Genomic DNA, 20386 nt, shown 5'->3' with positions numbered 1-20386 from the left:
CTGTGCAATGTCCCCATTCCTATTCCCTGCAATGTCCCCATCCCCAATGTCCTCATTGCCAACCCATGCAATGTCCCCATTCCTATCCCCTGCAATGCCTCATCCCCAACGTCCCCATGGCCACACCGTGCGATGTCCCTAAGGCCACCCCATGCAATATCCCCATAGCCACCGGCTGCAATGTCCCCATTCCTATCCTCTGCAATGCCCCATCCCAAATGTCCCCATTGCCACCCCCTGCAATGTCCCCATGGCCACCCCGTACAATGTTCCCATTCCTATTCCCTACAATGTCAGCACCCCCAATGTCCCCATGGCCAACCCATGCCATGTCCCCATTCCTATCCCCTGCAATGCCTCATCCCCAATGTCCCCATGGCAACCCCATGCAATATCCCCATAGCCACTGGCTGCAATGTCCCCATTCCTATCCCTTGCAATGCTCCATCCCAAATGTCCCCACTGCCACCACCTGCAATGTCCCCATGGCTACCCCATGCAATGTCCCCATTCCTATTCCATGCAATGTCCGCATCCCCCATGTCCCCATGGCCAACCTGTGCCATGTCCCCATCCCCAGTGTCCCTATGGCCAGCCCCTGCAATGTCCTCGTGGTCACCCTGTGCCATGTCCCCATTCCTATTCCCTGCAATGTCCTCATCCCCAACGTCCCCATGGCCAACCTGTGCCATGTCCCCATCCCCAATGTCCCCATGGCCACCCCGTGCCATGTCCCCAGGCCGGGGAGCTCAGCGCTGGCCCCGAGCAGACATGGGGTGGCCGGGGTCGTGCTGGCTGTGTCAGGGACACCCCGGTCAGACACCCCGGCAGCAGCAGCGCTGCCACCAGCACCCTGTGCTCAGCCCTGGCAGGGCGAGGGGTCCCGGCCCAGCTCAGACAGGGCCACCCGTGTCCCCCGGGGTGGCTGCGGGGGTGTCCCCGTGCTGGGGACAGTGGGCGCGTGCGGGAGAGCACAGGAGCCGCGGGACCTGGGCAGGTGTCTTTATTGGACAAGAAGCAGGACGGGGAGCGGCTGGTCACAGGCGAGTCCCTCTGCCCGCGCGGCCCCGCGCCGGCTCCTCGGCACAGCCCGGCTCCGATCCGCCAGGGCTGCACGGCCCGGCGCTGCCCCGGGGAACCGGCGATGCTGCGCTGGGCTGGGCTCCCCGAAACACCCCCAGGAGACCCCGCGGCAGGACGGGGCCAGTGCCGGGTCACTGGGGTACTTGGGGGCGGCCGAGCGCTGGGGTTGGCACAGAGGGGCTGAGGGCCCTGGTCCCCATGGGGTGCTGGGGGGTGGCAGGTCCCTGTGGGGTGCTGGGGGCAGGAGGGGTGTTCAGCCCCCCCGGTATCCCCTTCTCAGGATGCGTTGCTCTGTGCCAGGTCCACAGAGGCGTCACCCGAAAGCGAACGGGGCGGGGGGTCCTGCGGGAGCCCCCAGGGCAGACGCCCAGTTAGTGCAAACGAGGTCTGTATTATTAAAGCTGGCGGCTCCGGGCTGGCGGCCCCGGTGCCACCGTCCCTGGGGGGCGGCGAGGCGCGGGGGGCACCGGGGCGGGCGGGGGGCTGGGGGCGGGGGCAGCATCGTCTCTGAGCGGCCGCCCCGTCACAAGAGGACGCAGGGCTTCTTGGGCTTGGCCGGGACGGGGTTGAGCACGGCCCGCACCGCCTCGGTGAACACATCCTTGATGCCCTCCTGGTTGAGCGCCGAGCACTCCAGGTACTTGACGGCGCGGATCTGCTTGGAGAGGCTGATCCCTTGCTGGGTGGTGATGGGCGCCTGGTTCTGCTCCTTGAGCCGCTTCATGGTCTCGGGGTTGTTTCTCAGATCCTTCTTGGTGCCGACGAGGAGGATGGGCACGCTGGGGCAGTGGTGGCACACCTCCGGGTACCACTTGTGCTTGACGTTCTCGTAGGAGGGCGGGCTGGCGATGGAGAAGCAGATGATGAAGACGTTGGTCTGGGGGTAGGAAAGCGTCCGCAGGCGGTCGTACTCCTCCTGGCCAGCCGTGTCCCACAGGTTTAAGTTAATAGTCCTGCCGTCCACCGTGTTCTGGGCGCTGTAGTTGTCGAAGACGGTGGGGATGTACTCCTTGGGGAAGGCGTTGGTGGTGTAGCAGATGAGCAGGCAGGTCTTCCCCACCGCCCCGTCGCCCACCACCACGCACTTGATGCTCTGCATCCCCGCGGCTCGGTGTCCCTCGCGTCCTCCGTCAGCAGCCTGCGGGGAGGGGACAGCGTCAGGGAGGGGGACGTGCCAGGACTGGGGTCACCGTGGTCCCCCTGCACGGGCAGCCCCAGGCAGGAGGGTGCAGAGGGCCAGGTCACACTCAGTTCCCCCATATCCCATAACCCGGGTGAGCCTCCTGGCCACTCATGTCCCCCCTGGCAGCCCCCACAGTGGTCAGGAACCTGAGACACCCTGAGGGGGAACGGCATCCCCGACCCAGCACTGACGCGCTGCCACCATGGCTGGTGTGTATGGGACAAACCATAGAATCACGGCTGGTTTGTGTTGGAGGGACCTTCCCAGCCCCCCAGTGCCGCCCCTGCCATGACAGGGACATCTTCACCAGCTCAGGGTGCTCAGAGCCCCGTCCAGCCTGGCCTGGGATGTCTCCAGGGATGGTTCAGCCACCACCTCTCTGCCCAACCTGGGCCAGGCTCTCACCACCCTCAGGGCAACAATTCCTTATATCCAGCCTCAACCTCCCTCCTTTAGTTTAACCCATCACCCCTTGTCCTGTCACAACAGGCCCTGCTCAAAAGTCTGTCCCCATCTTTCTCATGGGCCTCTTTTAATTCCGGAAAGGCCGCGCCAAGGTGTCCCCAAAGCTTCTGTTCTGCAGCTGAACACCCGAACCCTTTCAGCCTGTCCCCAGCAGAGCTGTTCCAGCCTCGGGTCATTCCTGGGGCTCCTCTGGCCCCTCTCCAGCAGCTCCATGTGTGTCCTGTGCTGAGCCCGGTGCTCCCCGCACATCCCGGCCCCTGCGCACCGCAGCCGAGCTGGCGCGGCCATCGGTGCTGACGTCGGCTCCGGCAGCTGTTTGTCCCCGTTTGCCTTCCTCAGGTTCCCTCTGCAATTGCCATTAAGGGCCACATCCTGCTCCCTTCCTGCTGCAGCCGGGGGAGGTGGGAGTGACCCCCCCGGGGGGCTGGCGGCCCCTTCCCCGCCACTGCCCGCCCTGAAGGATTTGTCCCCACAGCAGCGGTGCCGGCAGCGGCTCGTGTGCCGCAGGGCTGGGGCAGAGGTGGCAGGGGAAACGGGGGTGCTCCACCGGCCCAGAGCCGCAAACCGGGGTAAAACCCCTCCCCAGAGCCCCAAACTGGGGAAACACCCTCCCCAGGGCCGCGGGCTGGGGGTCCCTATGTCTGGGGATGTGCAAGGGGCCATGTCCCCCCAGGAGCCCCCGTGGGTCCCTGCCCCCTCGCATGGGGAAGTCGCTCTTCCTCTTCCCGCCCTGCCAGCGGCTTCCTGCCCGGGGGCCGCGCCGTGCCCCCCCCGCCTGGCGCCCGCCCTGCCCGCTGCGCCCGGCGCTGCTGGAGCCGCCCCAGCACCGTGCCTCGGTTTCCCCGCTGCAAACGCGCTCCCGGGGCGGGGGGTCTGTGGGTGCCGGCTGTGCGGGGCGCAGCGGCGGGAGCAGCCCCAGGAGCAGCCCCGGCACCGGCACCCGGCCCGTGGCAGGAAGGCGATGGTGGCAGCGCCGGGGCCCTCACCCCGCAGCATGGCGGGCGGGTCACCAAGGAACGCGCGGACTTGGGCCTCAATTTGCTCCCCACTTTGGTTGCAAACACTGCCCCCAGGGCTGGGGGGCTCGGTGGAGGTGCAGGAACCAGCAGTAGGCAGGACACACAGCGCAGGCAGGACACACAGCACGAGCAGGACACACAGCACAGGCAGGACACACAGCACAGGCAGGACACACAGCACGGGCAGGACACACAGCACAGGCAGGACACACAGCACAGGCAGGACACACAGCACGGGCAGGACACACAGCACAGGCAGGACACACAGCACGGGCAGGACACACAGCACAGGCAGGACACACAGCACGGGCAGGACACACAGCACGGGCAGGACGCACAGCGCAGGCAGGACGCACAGCACGAGCAGGACACACAGCACAGGCAGGACACACAGCACAGGCAGGACACACAGCACGGGCAGGACACACAGCACGAGCAGGACACACAGCACAGGCAGGACACACAGCACGAGCAGGACACACAGCACGAGCAGGACACACAGCACAGGCAGGACACACAGCACGAGCAGGACACACAGCACGAGCAGGACACACAGCACGGGCAGGACACACAGCACGGGCAGGACACACAGCACGGGCAGGACGCACAGCGCAGGCAGGACACACAGCACGAGCAGGACACACAGCACGGGCAGGACACACAGCACGGGCAGGACGCACAGCGCGGGCAGGACACACAGCACGGGCAGGACACACAGCACGGGCAGGACACACAGCATGGGCAGGACACACAGCACGGGCAGGACACACAGCATGGGCAGGACACACAGCACGGGCAGGACACACAGCACGAGCAGGACACACAGCACGGGCAGGACACACAGCACGGGCAGGACACACAGCATGGGCAGGACACACAGCACGGGCAGGACACACAGCATGGGCAGAGGGACCCACGCTGGGGTCCGTGGGGCTCAGAGCAGCCATGGGAGTTCAGGGCACTGGGAGAAGGGGCAGGGGTGTGAGCAGGATCAGGGCGATGTTCAGCTGGAGAAGAGAAGCTCCGGGACACCTTAGCGCGGCCTTTGCGGACTTAAAAGGGGCCCATAAAAAAGGTGGGGACAGACTTTAGAGCAGGGCCTGTTGTGACAGGACAAGGGGTGATGGGTTAAACTGGAGGAGAGAGATTGAGGCTGGAAATGAGGAAGAAATTGTTACCCTGAGGGTGGTGAGAGCCTGGCCCAGGTTGGCCAGAGAGGTGGTGGATGAACCATCCCTGGAGACATCCCAGGCCAGGCTGGACGGGGCTCTGAGCACCCTGAGCTGGTGAAGATGTCCCTGTCATGGCAGGGGTGGCAGTGGGGGGCTGGGAAGGTCCCTCAACACAAACCTCAGTGATTCTGTGATGGTCACAGGGGCAGCAGGAACAGGATCGGGGGAGCACGAGCAGGGTGATGGGGACAAGACCAGGGTGATGGGGACAGAAGGAGGCGATGACCAGGCTGAGCTGTTGGGACCATCTGGCCCAGTTCAGGCCAGTCTGCCCCAGTTTGTGCTCGCTGGCCTGGTTTCAGCACCTTTCCCCCGCACTGCACGCAGGGCTCAGGGGTCACGGGCCCCGCTCTCCCTCGGCCCCGGGGCGGCTGGCAGCGCCGTGGGTTTTTTCCCCCTTTTTTGATGAGATTGGGTAGAAGAAGAGACAGCAAAAAATGAGAATTTTCCTGGAAAGCCATTTTGGTTGGTATTTGAGGTTCAATTCTCCGCTCGCCCGAGGCCGCGGGCACCGGGTCACCAGAGCCACAAGCAGCCCTCCCCGGCCAAAACAACCCCCAGCTGGGCTTCGCTTTGGGAAAACGGGGGCGAGGGGCAGCACCCCCAGAGCAGGAGCCACCGACGGTGCCCCACGAGTCCCCATCAGGCTCCCGCTGCCCCCGTGGCCCACAGGCACCCCAGTGTCCCCATGGCACCCCAAGGTCCCCGTAGCTATTTGGGGCTGGGCTGTGGCACACGGCGGGGGGTCCCCACTGCCCCCCAGGCTGGGGTCTCCCAGCTGCCCGGACTGGCTGGTGCTGTGACACCGGGTGTCCCCCCGGGCTGCTGCTGTGACACCGGGTGTCCCCCCGGCCCCGGGTGCCAGCCGGGGTCACCCAGCCGAGGTGGCAGCGAGAGGGGTCCCACAGCAGCCCCGGACCCCAGTTTGCTGCCCTGAGAGGGGGCACAGGGGTCCTGGGGACACCCCATGGGCACAGCGGCCGGGGGGGCACGGCTGGAGCCCATTGCTGTCTATGAACACCCGGGGGAGGGAGGCGGGCGGGAAGAGCCACCAGAGCCAGGGACAATACTGGGGCAGGAGCCGCAGGGGACGCGGTGGAGCTGCTGCGGCCACAAGCGGGTGTGGGGGGCGGCTCTGCCGGGGGACAGGGACAAAGCGGTGTCCCCGTCTGCAGCCCCCATCCCGCGGGGAGCGGGGTGGTCCCCGAGCACCAGCCACGGCCCCACCACAGTGGGACACGGCACCGGTCACACCGAGCACAAACCCCACACCCCCAAACCGGCCGTGGGGCCACGGGCACCCAGCGGCACCGTCCCCATGATGGGACGGGCCCAGCGCTGCCGGGGAGGGGACGGGGACAAGCGGAAAAGCTCGTGCCCCTGAGAGCATCGTTGTGGCTACAGGGATGGAGGAAGAGTGGGAAGGGGCCTGGGGACACGGGGACACTTCCCCATGGCCTGGGGCGGTGACACCGGCGTTGCCACCGGGCAGGAGCAGACGCGGGTGCTGGCACCGGAGTGGGGCTGCTCGCGCCATCGCCGGCACCGTGGAGTTGGGGGGGACAGTGTCACAGCGAGGGGACCCCAGGCATGGCCACGTCACCCGTGTGACCTGCTCACCGAGGAGGGGGCTCGGTGCAGACCCAGCGCCACAGCAGCCAGAGCCCCGGGCCCTGCGCGGTGCCAAGGAGCAGGATGTGGGCAGCACGGGGGCCTTGGCTGCAGACCCCTTGTAGCTGCCCCCCCCCCCACCGATGCTTCCAGCTGCAGCCCCCCAGCCCCACGGGGCACCCGTCCCCACAGCCCTGAGCTCCCTGGGAGGGTGGGGGGTGCCATGGGGCTGTGGGTGCCATGGGGGTGGAGGCTGTCAAGGAGGCTGCAGGTGCCATGGGGGCTGTGGGTGCCATGGGGGCTGCGTGCACCCCAACCTGCATCCGTGTGGGGTCCGGCCCCCACCACAAGACGCTGGGGGGAGGTGGGAGCACCCACGCATTGGGCCAGGACCCCCGGGCAGGACGCGGCTGGGGTTGCAGGGGGACAGGGTGACATCGCTGCCCATCCTGCCTGCACAAGCCCAGCTCTGTTCTCCGGACGCCCATGGCCGGCAGCTCCATTAACCCCTTCCAGCCCCCCCAAGACACCGGGGCGCAGGCGGCTGGTGGGGCCGGGGGGCACAGCTTGCGTGGAGCACCGGAGCCCCCAGGCTGCCCAGTCGCAGCCCCCAGGATTTGGGGTGCTGGGGAGGGGGTGCGGGTGGGCAATGGGGCTGCGGGGGACGCGCCGTGACCTCCCCCGTGGCCACCCCCGGGACGGGAAGAGCGACTCACGTCCTGTGCGGCAGAAAGGGGAAGCAGAACCCGCTCCCCGCAGCCAGGGCAGCCCTGGGGGGTTTCCAACGGGCAGCGGAGCAGCCGCCCCATGGGCTCCCACCCCGTGGTGCCAAACCTGACCAAAGCGAAGCTGGGCAGAGCTGTGCGCCGGGGCCTGCGCCCCACACTGCGCCCCACACTGCACCCCACGCCGTGTGCTGTGAACCACAGGCACTGCACCCTGCGCCCCACACCCTGCACCCCACATCCTGCACCACAAACCATGCGTTACGAACTGTGCATTACAAGCTGTGCAACACAAACCACGCTGCACGAGCTGTGCGCCCCACTCCCCACATCATCGTGCACCCCGCCATGTGCACCCTGCACCCCACACCCTGCACCCCACACCCTGCACCACGAACTGTGCAACACGAACTGTGCACCATGGACTGTGCACCCCACTCCCCACATCATCGTGCACCCTGCGCTGCACACCTTGCACCCCACACTGCACCCCACACCCTGCACCTCACACCCTGCACCCCACATCCTGCACCATGAGCTCTGCAACACGAACCACGCAACACGAACCGTGCACCGTGGACTGTGCACCCCACTCCCCACATCATCGTGCACCCCATCATGCGCACCCTGCGCCACGCATGTTGCACCCCACATCCTGCACCAGGAACCGTGCACCCCCCTTCCCACATCATGTACCCCATCCTGTGCACCCTGCGCCCCACACGCTGCACCACAGACCCTGTGCGGATCAGCCCCTGCATCACCGCCTGCACCCCACAGCCTGCACCCCACGCCACGGGCAGCAGGACAGACGCCGTGTCCCGGCCGCCTGGGGCTGTGGGGACAGCCGGGCTCCCTCCGGCTCTGCGGGGGGAGCAGCACACGCGGCCCCCGGCGCTGCCGCCGCCCCAGCGAGCAGAGAGGAAACCACCACAATCTGCAGATCCGGAGCAGGGACCCGTGGGGCGGAGCGGGCGGTTTGTGCCGCGGCGGGGCTTCGGTGCTGGCACGGCCGGCATGGGCGCGCTGCCGCCGGTGACCCCGGCTCTGCCGTTGCGGCTGGAATAGCCTCCACCTGAAATAACCTCCCCGCTGAGTCGCAGGGTTTGATTTTCCTCATTTTCCAGCTGCAGGCTCGTCGTGACTCATTTCCTCATTTTATTTCCCTCCTGGCCAGTGAGCTGAGGGACAGAGGGACGGACAGAGGGACGGACAGAGGGATGGACAGGGATGGGGGATGGACGGTGGAGGGATAGAAGGATGGATGGATGGATGGTTGGGTAGATGGTTGGATGGAGGATGGATCGATGATGATGGATGGATGGAGGATGGACGGCTGGGCGGATGGTGGTTGGGTGGATAGAGGATGGAGGGATGATGAGGGGTGGATGGATGTTGGATGGATGGATGATGGATGATGGGCAGATGAATGGATGACGGATGTTGGATGAATGGTTGAGTGGATGGATGATTGATAGATGAATGGGTGGTTGGATGGATGATGGATGATGAATGGATGGATGAATGGATGACAGATGGTGGAAGTTGGATGGATAGTTGGGTGGATGGATGATGGGTAGATGGTTCGATGGGGAATGGATGAATGGATGATGGATGGGTGGATGGGTGGATGGATGATGGGTGGATGGGTGGATGGATGGATGATGGATGGATGGATGGATGATGGATGGATGGATGGGTGGATGGATGGATGATGGATGGATGGATGGGTGGATGGATGGATGATGGATGGATGGATGGATGATGGATGGATGGATGGGTGGATGGATGGATGATGGATGGATGGATGGGTGGATGGATGGATGATGGATGGATGGATGGATGATGGATGGATGATGGATGGATGGATGGGTGGATGGATGGATGATGGATGGATGGATGGATGATGGATGGATGGATGGGTGGATGGATGGATGATGGATGGATGGGTGGTTGGATGGGTGGATGATGGGTGGATAGATGGGTGGATGGATGGATGATGGATGGGTGGGTGGATGGATGATGGATGGGTGGATGGATGATGGATGGATGGATGATGGATGAATGGGTGGATGATGGATGATGGATGGATGGGTGGTTGGATGGGTGGGTGGATGGGTGGATGATGGGTGGATAGATGGGTGGTTGGGTGGATGATGGGTGGATGGGGGGATGATGGGTGGATGAACGGGTGGTTGGGTGTATGATGGGTGGATGGGTGGTTGGGTGGATGGTGGGTGGATGGTTGGATGGGCCCAGCCAGCCCAGCCACACTCCGTGGCCCCGCGGTGACCGACCAGCCCAGCATCGCTCACAGCGCCGGCAGAGGCGCAGCCCAGCACCGTGTCATGCACACCAGCACCGGCCAGGTTGGCACCTCTCACCGCCCTGGTCACACCAAAGCTCCGGGCGCAGGATGCCCGTCCCTGCTCGCACACACCACCCCTGTCCCCGCTGCCCACACCGCAGCCCCGAGCCCTGGGCTGTGCCGGCCTGGCAGCTCCCGGCAGTGCCAGGAACAGCCCCGCACCCGCGGGTGCCCCTGCTGCCCGCACTCCTGCGCCAGCCCCACCGAAACACCCACGGCGGCGCAGCCCCGGCAGCAGGGACGGGTGACGTCCCCACGTGTCACCATCCGTCCCACCTGCGGGGCTTTGGCAGCTGCTGCTTCCACCGAGACAAGAGGAGGGGACCCAGCACCTCTGGGTGCGGTGGGTGCAGCAGGCGGTGCAGTGCGGTGCGGTGCGGTGCAGTGCAGTGCAGGGCACTGGGCACAGTGGGTACAGTGCCCGGTGTGGCGCCCCCTGGCGTGCAGCGCAGCCCGTGCAGCGCTGGGACGGTGCAGCGCTCGGCGGGTCGCGCAGTGAGCGGGGACGGCGGGGACAGCGGGGACGGCGAGGACGGCGGGGACGGCGGGGGCGGCGGGGGCGGTGCCGGTGCAGTGGCCCCGGGAAGGGGTCGGGGGCCCGGGGCGGTTCTGTCCCCCTGGTTCTGTCCTCGCTCCCCGGGCTCCTGGGGCAGCAGTCCCGGCCCCTCCGAACCGCAGCACCCTGGAGCTTCGGCAGCCCCGTCATCCCGGGTCCCGTTAACGCCGTTATCCCGGGGTCCCGTTAGCCCCGTTAGCTCGGGTCCCGTTAACGCCGTTATCCCGGATCCCGTTAGTCCCGTTAACCTCAATACTCCGGGGTCCCGTTAGTCCCGTTAGCTCGGGTCCCGTTAACGCCATTATCCCGGGGTCCCGTTAGTCCAGTTAACCCGAGTCCCGTTAACCCCGTTATCCCGGGTCCTGCTAGTCCCATTATCCCGGGTCCCGTTAACCCCGTTATCCCGGGTCCCGTTAGTCCCATTATCCCGGGGTCCCGGCAGCCGCCGTCCCGCTCCGGGCGGGTCCCGCTGCCCCGGTCCCCACTGCTCCCCCCGGCCCGGGCCCCCCAGCCCCTGCGGGTCCCCCGGCCCCACTCACCCCAGGGCATGGCGCGGCGGGGCCGGGCGGCAGCGGCGGGAGGAGGAGGAGGGAGGAGGAAGAAGAAGGAGGAAGGGGAGGAAGGGGAGGAAGTCAAGTCCCAGCCACCTCCTCCCGCCGCCCCGGGCGGTCCCGCGGAGAAACTTCCCCCGCCCCGCCCGGTCCCCCCGCCCGGTCCCCGCCCGCCGCTTCCTCCCGGCCCGGGCTGGGGGTCCCGGGGGTGCGGCCCCTGCGCCCCTCGGCATCGCCCCGGGCTCCGGCCCCGACCCCTCGGCTCCCGGCCCGGGGCGGGTCCGGCTGCACCCCCAGGGTGGGGGACACGGGGGTCCGGCCGCGGCCGGGGATGCAGGAACCCGGGCTGGGGGTCCAGGACACGAGTGTTGGGGGGCACAGGAACGCACCCCATCTCCAGCCGGGCTGCGGGGCCGGATCAGGACGGCTCCCCCTGTGTCCCAGAACCCCACGGGGCCCGGCGGGCGAGAGGTGCTGGGGGGTCCTGGCTTGCGGGGACGGGGACAGTGGTAGGGACAGGGACAGGCTGGGGGGGTGAGGAGGGAGGGAGCCCCCAAGGGGTCCCTGGGGTCGTGGGGGGGTGGCAGCCCCTGCCTGAGAGCCGCTCTCGGGGTCTGGGTGTGGAGAGGTGGGGACGGAGTGACAAGAGAGTGGGAACCAAGCAGGACCCCCCAAGGAGCAGCAGCGGGGGCCCAGAGCCCCCCGAGCCGTGTCCCAGAACCCCCCAAGCAGTGTCCCAGAAACCCCCGAGCAGGGTCCCAGAGCCCCCCGAGCCGTGTCCCAGAGCCCCCCGAGCAGGGTCCCAGAACCCCCAGAGCAGGGCCAGGGCCAGAGGACACCCCGGTGCCACAGGGAACCTCCCAAGGGCCAAGACCCCCAAGCTGGGGGTCCCGCAAGAGCCAGGTCCCCCCAGCACCACGAGGGTCCCCGGTAACCCCGGGGCAGGGGGCTCATGGGGGACACCCGGCTGCGGGGGGACAGTGGCAGGTGAGGCTGTTCATGGGGGGCGAGTGTGTCTGTCCCCGTCCCCAGTCTGGCTGTGTCACAGCCGCGGGGGCTCTGCAGACGCGGGACCCCCAGCCCGGGGCAGTGGGGCCGGGCCCCCCTGCCTGGACACCAGCCCAGAGCTGCTGGGGGCTGGTGGGGGGCCGGGGTCACCAGCCTCACTTTCCATACTGGGTGGCCACGGGCCCTGGTGGCTCCGATGGCTGCAGTGTCACCGGCTCAGCGCTGGTGAGCAGCGGTGCCCCCGGGAGCACGTGGCCCCAGGGGGGTGTTGCATCCCTTGGGGGGTGTCAGAGTGTGGAGCAGCCTGGGCCCTGCGGTGAGCGACCGTGTGGCTCCGTCCTGACGAGTTGGGGTGCTCCAATGAGGTGGGGGGCTCCAAAAACTGACAAGCATTGGGGTGCCCTGGAAACCCCATCTGGGTGCTCCTGCTCCGGCGGGGGATTGCACTGGATGAGCTTTCCAGGTCCTTTCCAATCCGTGGCATTCTGGGATGCTGTCACCAGTCTCCCCAGGGGCTGCTGGCCGGCTGGGCTGCCGGTGTCACGGGCGGGCTGGGGGTGCCGGGCTCACGGGCGGGCAGGGGTGCCGGGGTCTCCCATCCAGGCGCAGCCGCAGCCGCTCCTGCTGAGCTTCCGCACCGCGCCGGCGGCCCCGCGCGCGTCTCCCCTGCGGCCGCCAGAGGCCGCTGCGGCCCAGCGGCGCGCTCGGGGAGGGCGGCGGGGGCGGGGTGAGGAAGCGGGGGGCGTGGCCACCTTCCCGCCGCTGATTGGCCAGACGGCGGCGTGGGGCGGTGCCCACTGGCGGAGGGCCCGGAGTGGCTCCGCCCCCTGTCAGCGAGCGCGCGGCGGCGGCGCCAAGACCCGGTGCGCGGGAGGGGGGGGGGGGGCCGGGCGAGACCACCGCGGCGGGGGGGCGGGGGTGTCCCGGGAGAGACCACTGGTGAGGAGGGTGGGGGGAAGGAGCGCAGCGGGGAGAGGTTACCGCGGGGCGGGGGGCAGGGTTGTCCCGGTAGAGCCCACTGCTGAGGAGAACGGGGGGAGCGGGGTTGTCCCGGTAGAGCCCACTGCCGAGGAGAACGGGGGGAGCAGGGCTCTCCCGGGAGAGACCACTGCGGCGCGGGGGGGGAGGCTCCCCGGGAGAGCTCACTGCGGGGGGCGGGGGGGCGGTCCGGGGCTGTTTCCGGGGCGGGCGGCGGCCGGAGCGGTTCCCGGGCCGGAGCGGTTCCCGGGCGGGAGCGGCGCGGACTGACGGGCGGTCCCTGCAGCTGCTGGCGGCCCCGGACGGCGGAGCCGAGCGGAGGCGAAGGGCCGGGCCCGGCGGCGTTGCCGATGCCGAGGAGGAGCTGACAGCGGCGGGGACATGGATCTGCGGGCGGGACTGGCGCTGTGGCTGCTCTGCGGGCTTCTGCTGCAGCCCGGCCGGGCCGAGCGGCCGCCCGGCCCCCACCTGGACGAGACCCCCATCGCAGGTGAGACCAGCGGGACCTCCCCGGCCCGGTTACCGGGGCCGCAACCCCTGCTGCCCGGGGCTGCCCCGTGTGTCCGGTGTCCCCCGCGGGCCCGCAGCCCCGCTGGCTCCGGGCAGGTTCCCGCAGTCCCGCGAACCGGCTCCGGCTCCGTTTTGAGGCGAGTTCCGTGGTTTTTCAGGCGATTTCGGGTGGGTTTGGGTGCGAGCTGCCGTCCCGGCCGCGGTTCGGGCCCCGCGGCGCTCGAGCCAAGGGTCGGAGGACCCAAACTAATCCGTGTTTGTTTTCGCAGTGGGTGCTTTGCGGACGTGTGGGTGTCGACGGGGGTATTCGGCCGGTTTGCACCCCGTTCTCGGTGTTTTAAGGACGTTCCCAGGTGGGCGAGGGCTCCCGCGGGCTGTGTGAGCCCGGCCTGGCTGAGCCCGGCCTGGCTGAGCCGCTCCCGCTCCTCAGCCCTGCGGAGAGAGGCAGCGAAGCCCTGACACAGCTGCTCTGTTGCCCTCCTGGGTCCCTCCGCTCTGCCCCCAAACCAGCAGAGCGGGTGGGGGAAGCCCCAGCTGGCCCGGCCGGGTGCTGGTCCCGCGGTGCCGGCAGCCCCGGCGCACGGAGCCGGAGCCGGAGGAGCCAGCGTGGGCTCTGCTGGCTCTTGTGTCCTTGTCAGGGCCCCTGAGGTCAGAGCTGCTAAAACGTGAGGGACAGAAACCCCGAGCGTTGTTCTGCTGCGAGGGTCCCGCCGGTGACGGGACAGGGAGGGTCAGTGGGACATGAGGCAAAGGTTCTTCCCCAGAGGTGCTGGACACTGAACAGGCTCCCAGGGAGGTGTCACGGCCCAACCTGACAGTGTTCAAGAAGAGACTGGACAGCGTCCTCAGACACACGGGGTGACCTGTGGGGTGTCCTGTGCAGGAACAGCACTTGGACTCCGTGATCTGTGGGTCCCTCCAGCTCAGGACACTGTGGTTCTGCGACGGTTCCACACGGCGGTGAGCACCGGGTGCCCCGGAGCCGGGCGGGTTTTGGCTCCGGGATGGCGCAGGTGTGGGCAGCCGCGCTGGCACGGATCAGAGCGCCGTGACCGCGTTGCCAAGAGCAGATTTCGCCGTGTACAGAGCCGGTTGGTGAGAACAGGGCACGTCCCTGGAACCGCCGTATCGGGCAAGCGATCGGGAACTCGGCGTCTGGTTCCTGGGCAGGCAGATTGTTTCATCGTGGCGACGTGGTGATTTATGTCACTCGTGTGACTCGCCTTTTTTGTTTGCTTTACGCTCTGCGCTGACCTGCACGTGAGTTGTTCTGTGAGGAGCTGCTCGTTAGGTCCCCCATGCACAAGCCCGAGCCCTTCAGCCCGTTCTGCTCCGTGGAGGAAACTGGATCTCCAGTGGAGCCAGGTTTGTGCCTCCCAGGAATTTCCAGAGCGGTTATTTTTGGAGGCCCCGCAGGACCAGCCCTGGTGATTCAGCTGCTCGCTTGCTCCCCTCCGAGCAGAGCAGAGACCTGAAATACTGAATAAAGTCACCTACAGGTGGGGTTTTCCTGCACAACAGGGACTTTTTTTTCCACAATTTGGGTTGCAGAACCCGCAGAGCAGCACATGGGACTGTGCCAGGGCTGGAGCCCAAAATGTGCGGTCGAGAAGGGATTTGTTCGCTCTGAGCGGCCCTGGCTGGGGAAGTTCGGCGCTCGCTGCTCTCTGCTAATGCAGCTTAATGTGTCCTCAGAGATCCCTGGGCCATTTGCTTTTCAGCTTTGGGAGCTGCTGCTGGCAGGTCGGTGAATATCGTAAGCACAGGACGCTGTTCCTGCACACACAGAATGAGGAGTGTCCCCAGCACAGGACACTGTTCTGCACACACAGAATGAGGAGTGTCCCCAGCACAGGACACTGTTCTGCACACACAGAATGAGGAGTGTCCCCAGCACAGGACACTGTTCTGCACACACAGAATGAGGAGTGTCCCCAGCACAGGACACTGTTCTGCACACACAGAATGAGGAGTGTCCCCAGCACAGGACACTGTTCTGCACACACAGAGTGAGGAGTGTCCCCAGCACAGGACACTGTTCTGCACACACAGAATGAGGAGTGTCCCCAGCACAGGACACTGTTCTGCACACACAGAATGAGGAGTGTCCCCAGCACAGGACGCTGTTCTGCACACACAGAATGAGGAGTGTCCCCAGCACACTGTTCCGCACACATAAAATGCGGGTTGTGCTCTCCCCAAGGTAGTTTTCTTTCACTTCTGCAAAGCGAAAGGGTCTATTTTTGGTGCATTTTTCAAAAGTGAAAGGGTTCCTTTTTCTTTGTGCATGATTTTAACAATAAAATGCAGAGCGCGTGCCCTTTCCCCGGCCAGGGGGTTCCAGGAGACGCAGGGAGGTGTCTGCAGAGCAGAATCCGCAGTCGCAGCAGCGTTGGCTCATCGCTTGGATTCCTGCACATGATGCATCGGCGCCTTCATCCAACATTAGTACGTGTTTCTCACTCCTAAGATTTACTTTTTCACGTAAAACGTGTAGTTTTGCCCATGGAGAAAAGTTAAGAGTTGGTGACCAAAGCAGACAGCTTTTGGCGGTGCTGCGTGCTGGAGTGGGCCCGGCCGGCGGTGCGCAGGATGTGCCGGCGGCCACCGGCAGCACCCGCTCTCATTGTTTGCACCCGCCGCTGGTTATTTTTAGCAGGGATTGGTTATTTTTAGCGTGGATCGGTCGCGGCCCCGTGTCCCTCAGAGGGCAGGGGGGCTCCTCGTGGTTCTTACCAGTGTTCCCCCGGGTGATGGTTGTTTTCTCTCTGTGCTTGCTGCGGTGCCAGCTGTGCGAGCCCAGCTCCTCTAACACAGGTGTTGTTCGTGTTTCTCCTGGTGATCTCCACATGGGGTCATGGGGAGTGTTGGGCCAAAGTTTGACATGCGTCTTTTTTGAAAGTTTTGAGGTTGGTAGCCTGTTTTTACCAAACGGCGTTAACCGGCACCGGCGTGGTGCCGCTCTGCTCTTTTCGGCGCGTCGAACGGTGAAGTGTTGGTGCTCTTGTGTCGGGATATGGGGGAAACCGGCTGGGCTCTGGGTGACCAGGATGAACTCCCGTTCCATTAACTGTGGTGAATTCCTGCTCCGGCTGCGCACAGCGCCGTGGGAAGGGTGCAGATCTGCGTCCCCCTGAGCCTTGTTCAGTGTCGTTTAGTCTCATGCTGTGGTACAACCGCTGCTTCTTCCCATCCCGCTCTCGGTTCCTCGCTCACGGTGTTCCCGGGGCGGTTTTGCTGCTGTTGGGGTTGTGTTTGGTGGGTGAGGGTGTTACCAGAACACAGGTTACGGAGATGTTCAGGTGGTATCAAAGGAAAACCTGATGGGGTGTGCTCACAATTATCACCTTTGAACCTGAAAACAAGGGGTGTTGATGTTGAACAAACTGAGTGTGATGGGAGATATAGCCATGGGTGTTTAACTGAAGATTAACATGATGGAGGGGGATATTAATGTCTGGTGGAGGATGCTGTGTCCAAGCCCTCCTGTGCTTGTCGTCCTCAGACATGGGGTTTTATTCAGAATTGACTTTGCTACAGAATGCATAGCTTGGAAAGTGCTTGTTTTGGGTTTGGAAACACCAGTGCGGTGATTTGGCCTGTGGAGAGGACGGGACTCGGCAATGGTGCGCGGTGGGGACAGACGCCTGGTTACTTCTTCACCCGCCAGTTCAAACCACATCATCACTGGTTCCTCAGGTAGCTGAACACGTCGGTGCGTTGATTTGGTGCTGCTGAAGCCGGCGGCACCCACTGCGCTCCCAGGATTCGCGTTCAGCCTCTGTTCCTCTGCCAGAGCTCTGATCAGGCGCCGCAGCACTGAGACGCTTTCTGGAGCCGCCTGCTTTGCAGCAGGGAGCTCGGTGTCGAACCCGCGCTGTTGGTTGGGGTTCTGTCCGTCCGGCTGCGCTCTGCTCCGGTGCCATGTAAACCACCCCTGCAGGGTTTAATCCTTTTTTGGGGTGTTGGGACCCCCCGAATCATCCGCAGCGTTAGGCAGGAGCGCGACCGACAGCGAGCTTGTCCAGACGTGCCTCCCTGCCCCAGCCGGAGCCGCGCAGACCCGCTGTGCCTTGCGCTAACAGCTATTTCGGAGGCTTTGTCTCCAGGACGGGTTCCCCTGAGCGGATGTTGCACACGCGAGTGGCTTTGGGGAGGACAAATAGTTTTGGAGAATACGGGGAATACTCTGCCAGGGAGTAGTCGGTGTCCTTTTCCAGCCGGGCTGGGAGCCCCGGCGGGTTGCACTGCCTGTGGTTCATTGAGGAATGCAGCTCGTCTCGAGGAATCGCTGTTCTGGGAGCTGGAAGGTTGTTGTTTGGCACCGTTGTGGCCTCACGGAGCGGAGACGGGGCTGGACGGACCCGACGCGTTTGGCCTCCGGGTCTGTCCCTGCGCCACCCAGGGACCTGCAGCCACGCTCAGCTCTGTCAGAACATGCGTTTTACCATGGTTTAGTGAATTATTTCTGTGAAAAGCCGCTTTCCTTGTGCCCCGTGCTCAGCGTCGGTGGCGGGGCGGCCGTGCCGGGGCTGAGCTCTTGGGGTTTGGGGCAATTTTAAACATTGCAGTTCAGAAAACATCCTATCTTCTAAACCCAGCCGATATAGATCATCTGTGTAAAGATTTATCCATTGGATCCGGTCATCGTGCTGCAGTATTAGGTTAATAAAGCTCACTGTGAGGATGCAGCAGCATAGGGTGTGAACACAATGCATTAAATTCTATAGTAAGTTCCCAGAAGTGTGCTGGTGGCCCATCTCGTTCAGCTGGGGCACGGCAGGCTTTAAATGTTCACTCGTCTTCTTGGCCTACGTAATGTGTAAGAATAGTTTCTTATTTGCTTCCCCAAAATAAAGAGGAGCTTTCAGCTGGCAGCGTGCGCTCGGGAGTTGTGCCGGTGCAAACGCACACAAGCAAAGCTCGTGTTCAGGATTCCGGGATCCGCACGGCCCCGGAGACACTGTTTGTATCCCCAAATCCTGGTTTCTGCCCCATCTCTGTCCCCCATTCTCCTAAAAGGGTTCCCAGCGGCTCTGGTGCAGCCGGGGTTCCCCGAGCCCCGATTCTGGGTCACCCTCGGCTGCTCCAGCGTAACCGGCGGTTTGGTTTTGAAAGTCCGGATTGCACAACCTCTTAGCGTTGAAAAAACTGTTTACTTCGTTAATCAGCTTCGCTTGGAAAACAGAGCGGGAGTGGGGGCAATAAACTCGGCAGCGGATGGAGGGAGCTGGGGCTGCTGTGCTGGTGCTGGCCGGGGTTCCCGCTGGTGGGGTGTGCTGAGCCACCCGTGTACCCGCCGGCGCTGGAGATGAGCCGGGACGTGGTTTTGGCCGCTGTCAGACACCGGAGCTGGCAGAGGGGACTCGCTCGCCCTCGCTGCGTCATGGCCGGCGCTATTAATACCGGGATTTTGGCTCGTTTGTGCTTGTGTTGCAAGCGCAGCCTCGGACCTGCTGCCTCCCAGCTCCGGTTTGCTGCCGGGGCCGCAGATCACAGGGTCCCAGAGTGCCAGGGGTTGAAGGGCCCTGGAAAGCTCATCCAGTGCAATCCCCCCATGGAGCAGGAACACCCAGCTGAGGTTCCACAGGAAGGTGTCCAGGCGGGTTTGAATGTCTGCACAGAAGGAGACTCCACAGCCTCCCTGGGCAGCCTGGGCCAGGCTCTGACACCCTCACCAGGAACAAGTTTCTTCTCCTATCAAAGTGGAACCTCATGTGTTCCAGTTTGCACCCATTGCCCCTTGTCCTGTCACTGGTTGTCACCCAGAAGAGCCTGGCTCCATCCTCCTGACACCGCTCCTTTCCATATTGATCCCCAGGAATGAGTCCCCCCTCAGTCTCCTCTTCTCCAGCGCCAGAGCCCCAGCTCCCTCAGCCTTTCCTCACACGGGAGATGCTCCACTCCCTCCAGCATCTTGGTGGCTGCGCTGGACTCTCTGCAGCAGTTCCCTGTCCTTCTGGAACTGAGGGGCCACAACTGGACACAAGATTCCAGGGGTGGTCTCCCCAGGGCAGAGCAGAGGGGCAGGAGAACCTCTCTGGTGTAAATGTGTGATGTGTGTGAGCAGCGTCCCTCCCGTCTGCCTCTCATCTCCCTGGCATGGGTCAGTTTCTCCTTCACCTTCATTTTAAGCAGCTCCTGCGTGGTTCATTTTCTGACGCACAAAACACAAGTCCAAGGGTTCGATCCCCTGGGTGATCCTCTTGCTCCTCAGGGCTGGCAGAGAGAAGGTTCTAGAGCATGAAAAGCAAGGCCGTGCTGCTGCCACCAAGTTTGGTGTCTTGGTTTCACGGGGTGTGATTTAGGGTTCTGCTCTGTGCAGAACAGCGTTGGGATTCCTTACAGAGAAGTGTGAGTTAAGAGGTGGGTGGCGGGTTCACTCTGTTAATCACTGTGTGGGGAATACACTGAACTGAACACTGGGACCTTCTCTCCAGGGCCTGGCGCCCGTTGGTGGAGCAAACCCGCAGGATTGTTCCCTCCCCGCCAGCGCTCTGCTCTGCAGGCTGTTTCAGAGCTCCGGCAGCAAAGCTTCGGGAGACAGAGCTCTCGGAAAATAACCCTGAGTGGAGTGGAAGAGCAGGAGGGCTGGAGCTGGGTACCCGCGCAGAGGTCCCACGGTCCTGTGTGTCTGTACGGACCGTTCACACCGCGAGTCAGTCCAGCAGCAACGCTTCACTGTTTGCTCTTCCTGCCTCTCACCGGCTCCTTTTTGCTGATTCCACACGTGCCTCTGGTTCAGCTGTAGACATCGGTTATGGTCCATGGCCTTGCAGGTGCTGTCTTGCCTGGGTAGATCCTTTTCTTCTCAGCAAAATGGGAAATAAACCTGTTCAGTGTAGTTTGTAGTTGCTTTTGGTAAACATGAGCAGAGCTTTACGGCTTCAAATTTTAGCAAGTCCAGCTTACCAAGTAGCATGAAGCGAAGAGTATATTGAAAATCATACAACCGTGTGTCTCTATATGGTTCGTTATATTTAGTGTGTGCCTACTGAAGCTGGATGATCAATATTGAACTCGAATTGGGCTCATGCACTGACCTGTGAGCAGCAAAACCATCACCGCACAGCTCGCTGAGTTAGCAGGGGGAGCTC

At 64.3% G+C, this 20386-nt stretch overlaps 2 protein-coding genes across 12 annotated transcripts in view; one reads left to right on the top strand and one right to left on the bottom strand.

Moving 5' to 3' along the window:
* Nucleotides 1-986: 986 nt before the first annotated feature.
* On the bottom strand, nt 987-3392 carry RHOG (ras homolog family member G). Its single transcript, XM_065834935.2, has 2 exons — nt 2864-3392; nt 987-2221 (listed from the first exon to the last, which is right to left on the bottom strand). The coding sequence occupies exons 1-2, from the start codon at nt 3017-3019 to the stop codon at nt 1607-1609; spliced, it is 771 nt and encodes a 256-aa protein (XP_065691007.1). The 5' UTR covers nt 3020-3392; the 3' UTR covers nt 987-1606.
* A 9209-nt stretch (nt 3393-12601) lies between these two features.
* Nucleotides 12602-20386, top strand: part of STIM1 (stromal interaction molecule 1) — a 96055-nt gene continuing 88270 nt past the window's right edge. For 9 of the 11 annotated variants that reach the window (XM_065834200.2, XM_071807968.1, XM_065834191.2 and 6 more), the window contains exon 1: nt 12976-13269. In XM_065834200.2, the coding sequence (XP_065690272.1) occupies nt 13161-13269 (109 nt within the window). In that variant the 5' untranslated portion in view covers nt 12976-13160. Of the gene's footprint in view, nt 12665-12975; nt 13270-20386 lie in introns of those variants that run through there. The other 2 variants (XM_065834154.2, XM_071808271.1) reach the window with 2 other exon arrangements.

The sequence above is a fragment of the Patagioenas fasciata genome, chromosome 1, assembly GCF_037038585.1.
Source record: "Patagioenas fasciata isolate bPatFas1 chromosome 1, bPatFas1.hap1, whole genome shotgun sequence".
NCBI classification, from domain to species: Eukaryota; Metazoa; Chordata; class Aves; order Columbiformes; family Columbidae; genus Patagioenas; species Patagioenas fasciata.
Note: the sequence above shows the minus strand (reverse complement) of the source record. Positions and strands in the feature narration are given on the sequence as shown.

Coding starts and splice junctions, on each gene's coding strand:
- RHOG (XM_065834935.2), bottom strand. CDS start 3,019: ATGGCCGCGCCAGCTCGGCTGCGGTGCGCAGGGGCCGGGATGTGCGGG. Junction 2,222..2,863: donor GCTGGGGACAGGCTGAAAGG/GTTCGGGTGTTC, acceptor CCCTCCCCGCAG/GCTGCTGACGGAGGACGCGA.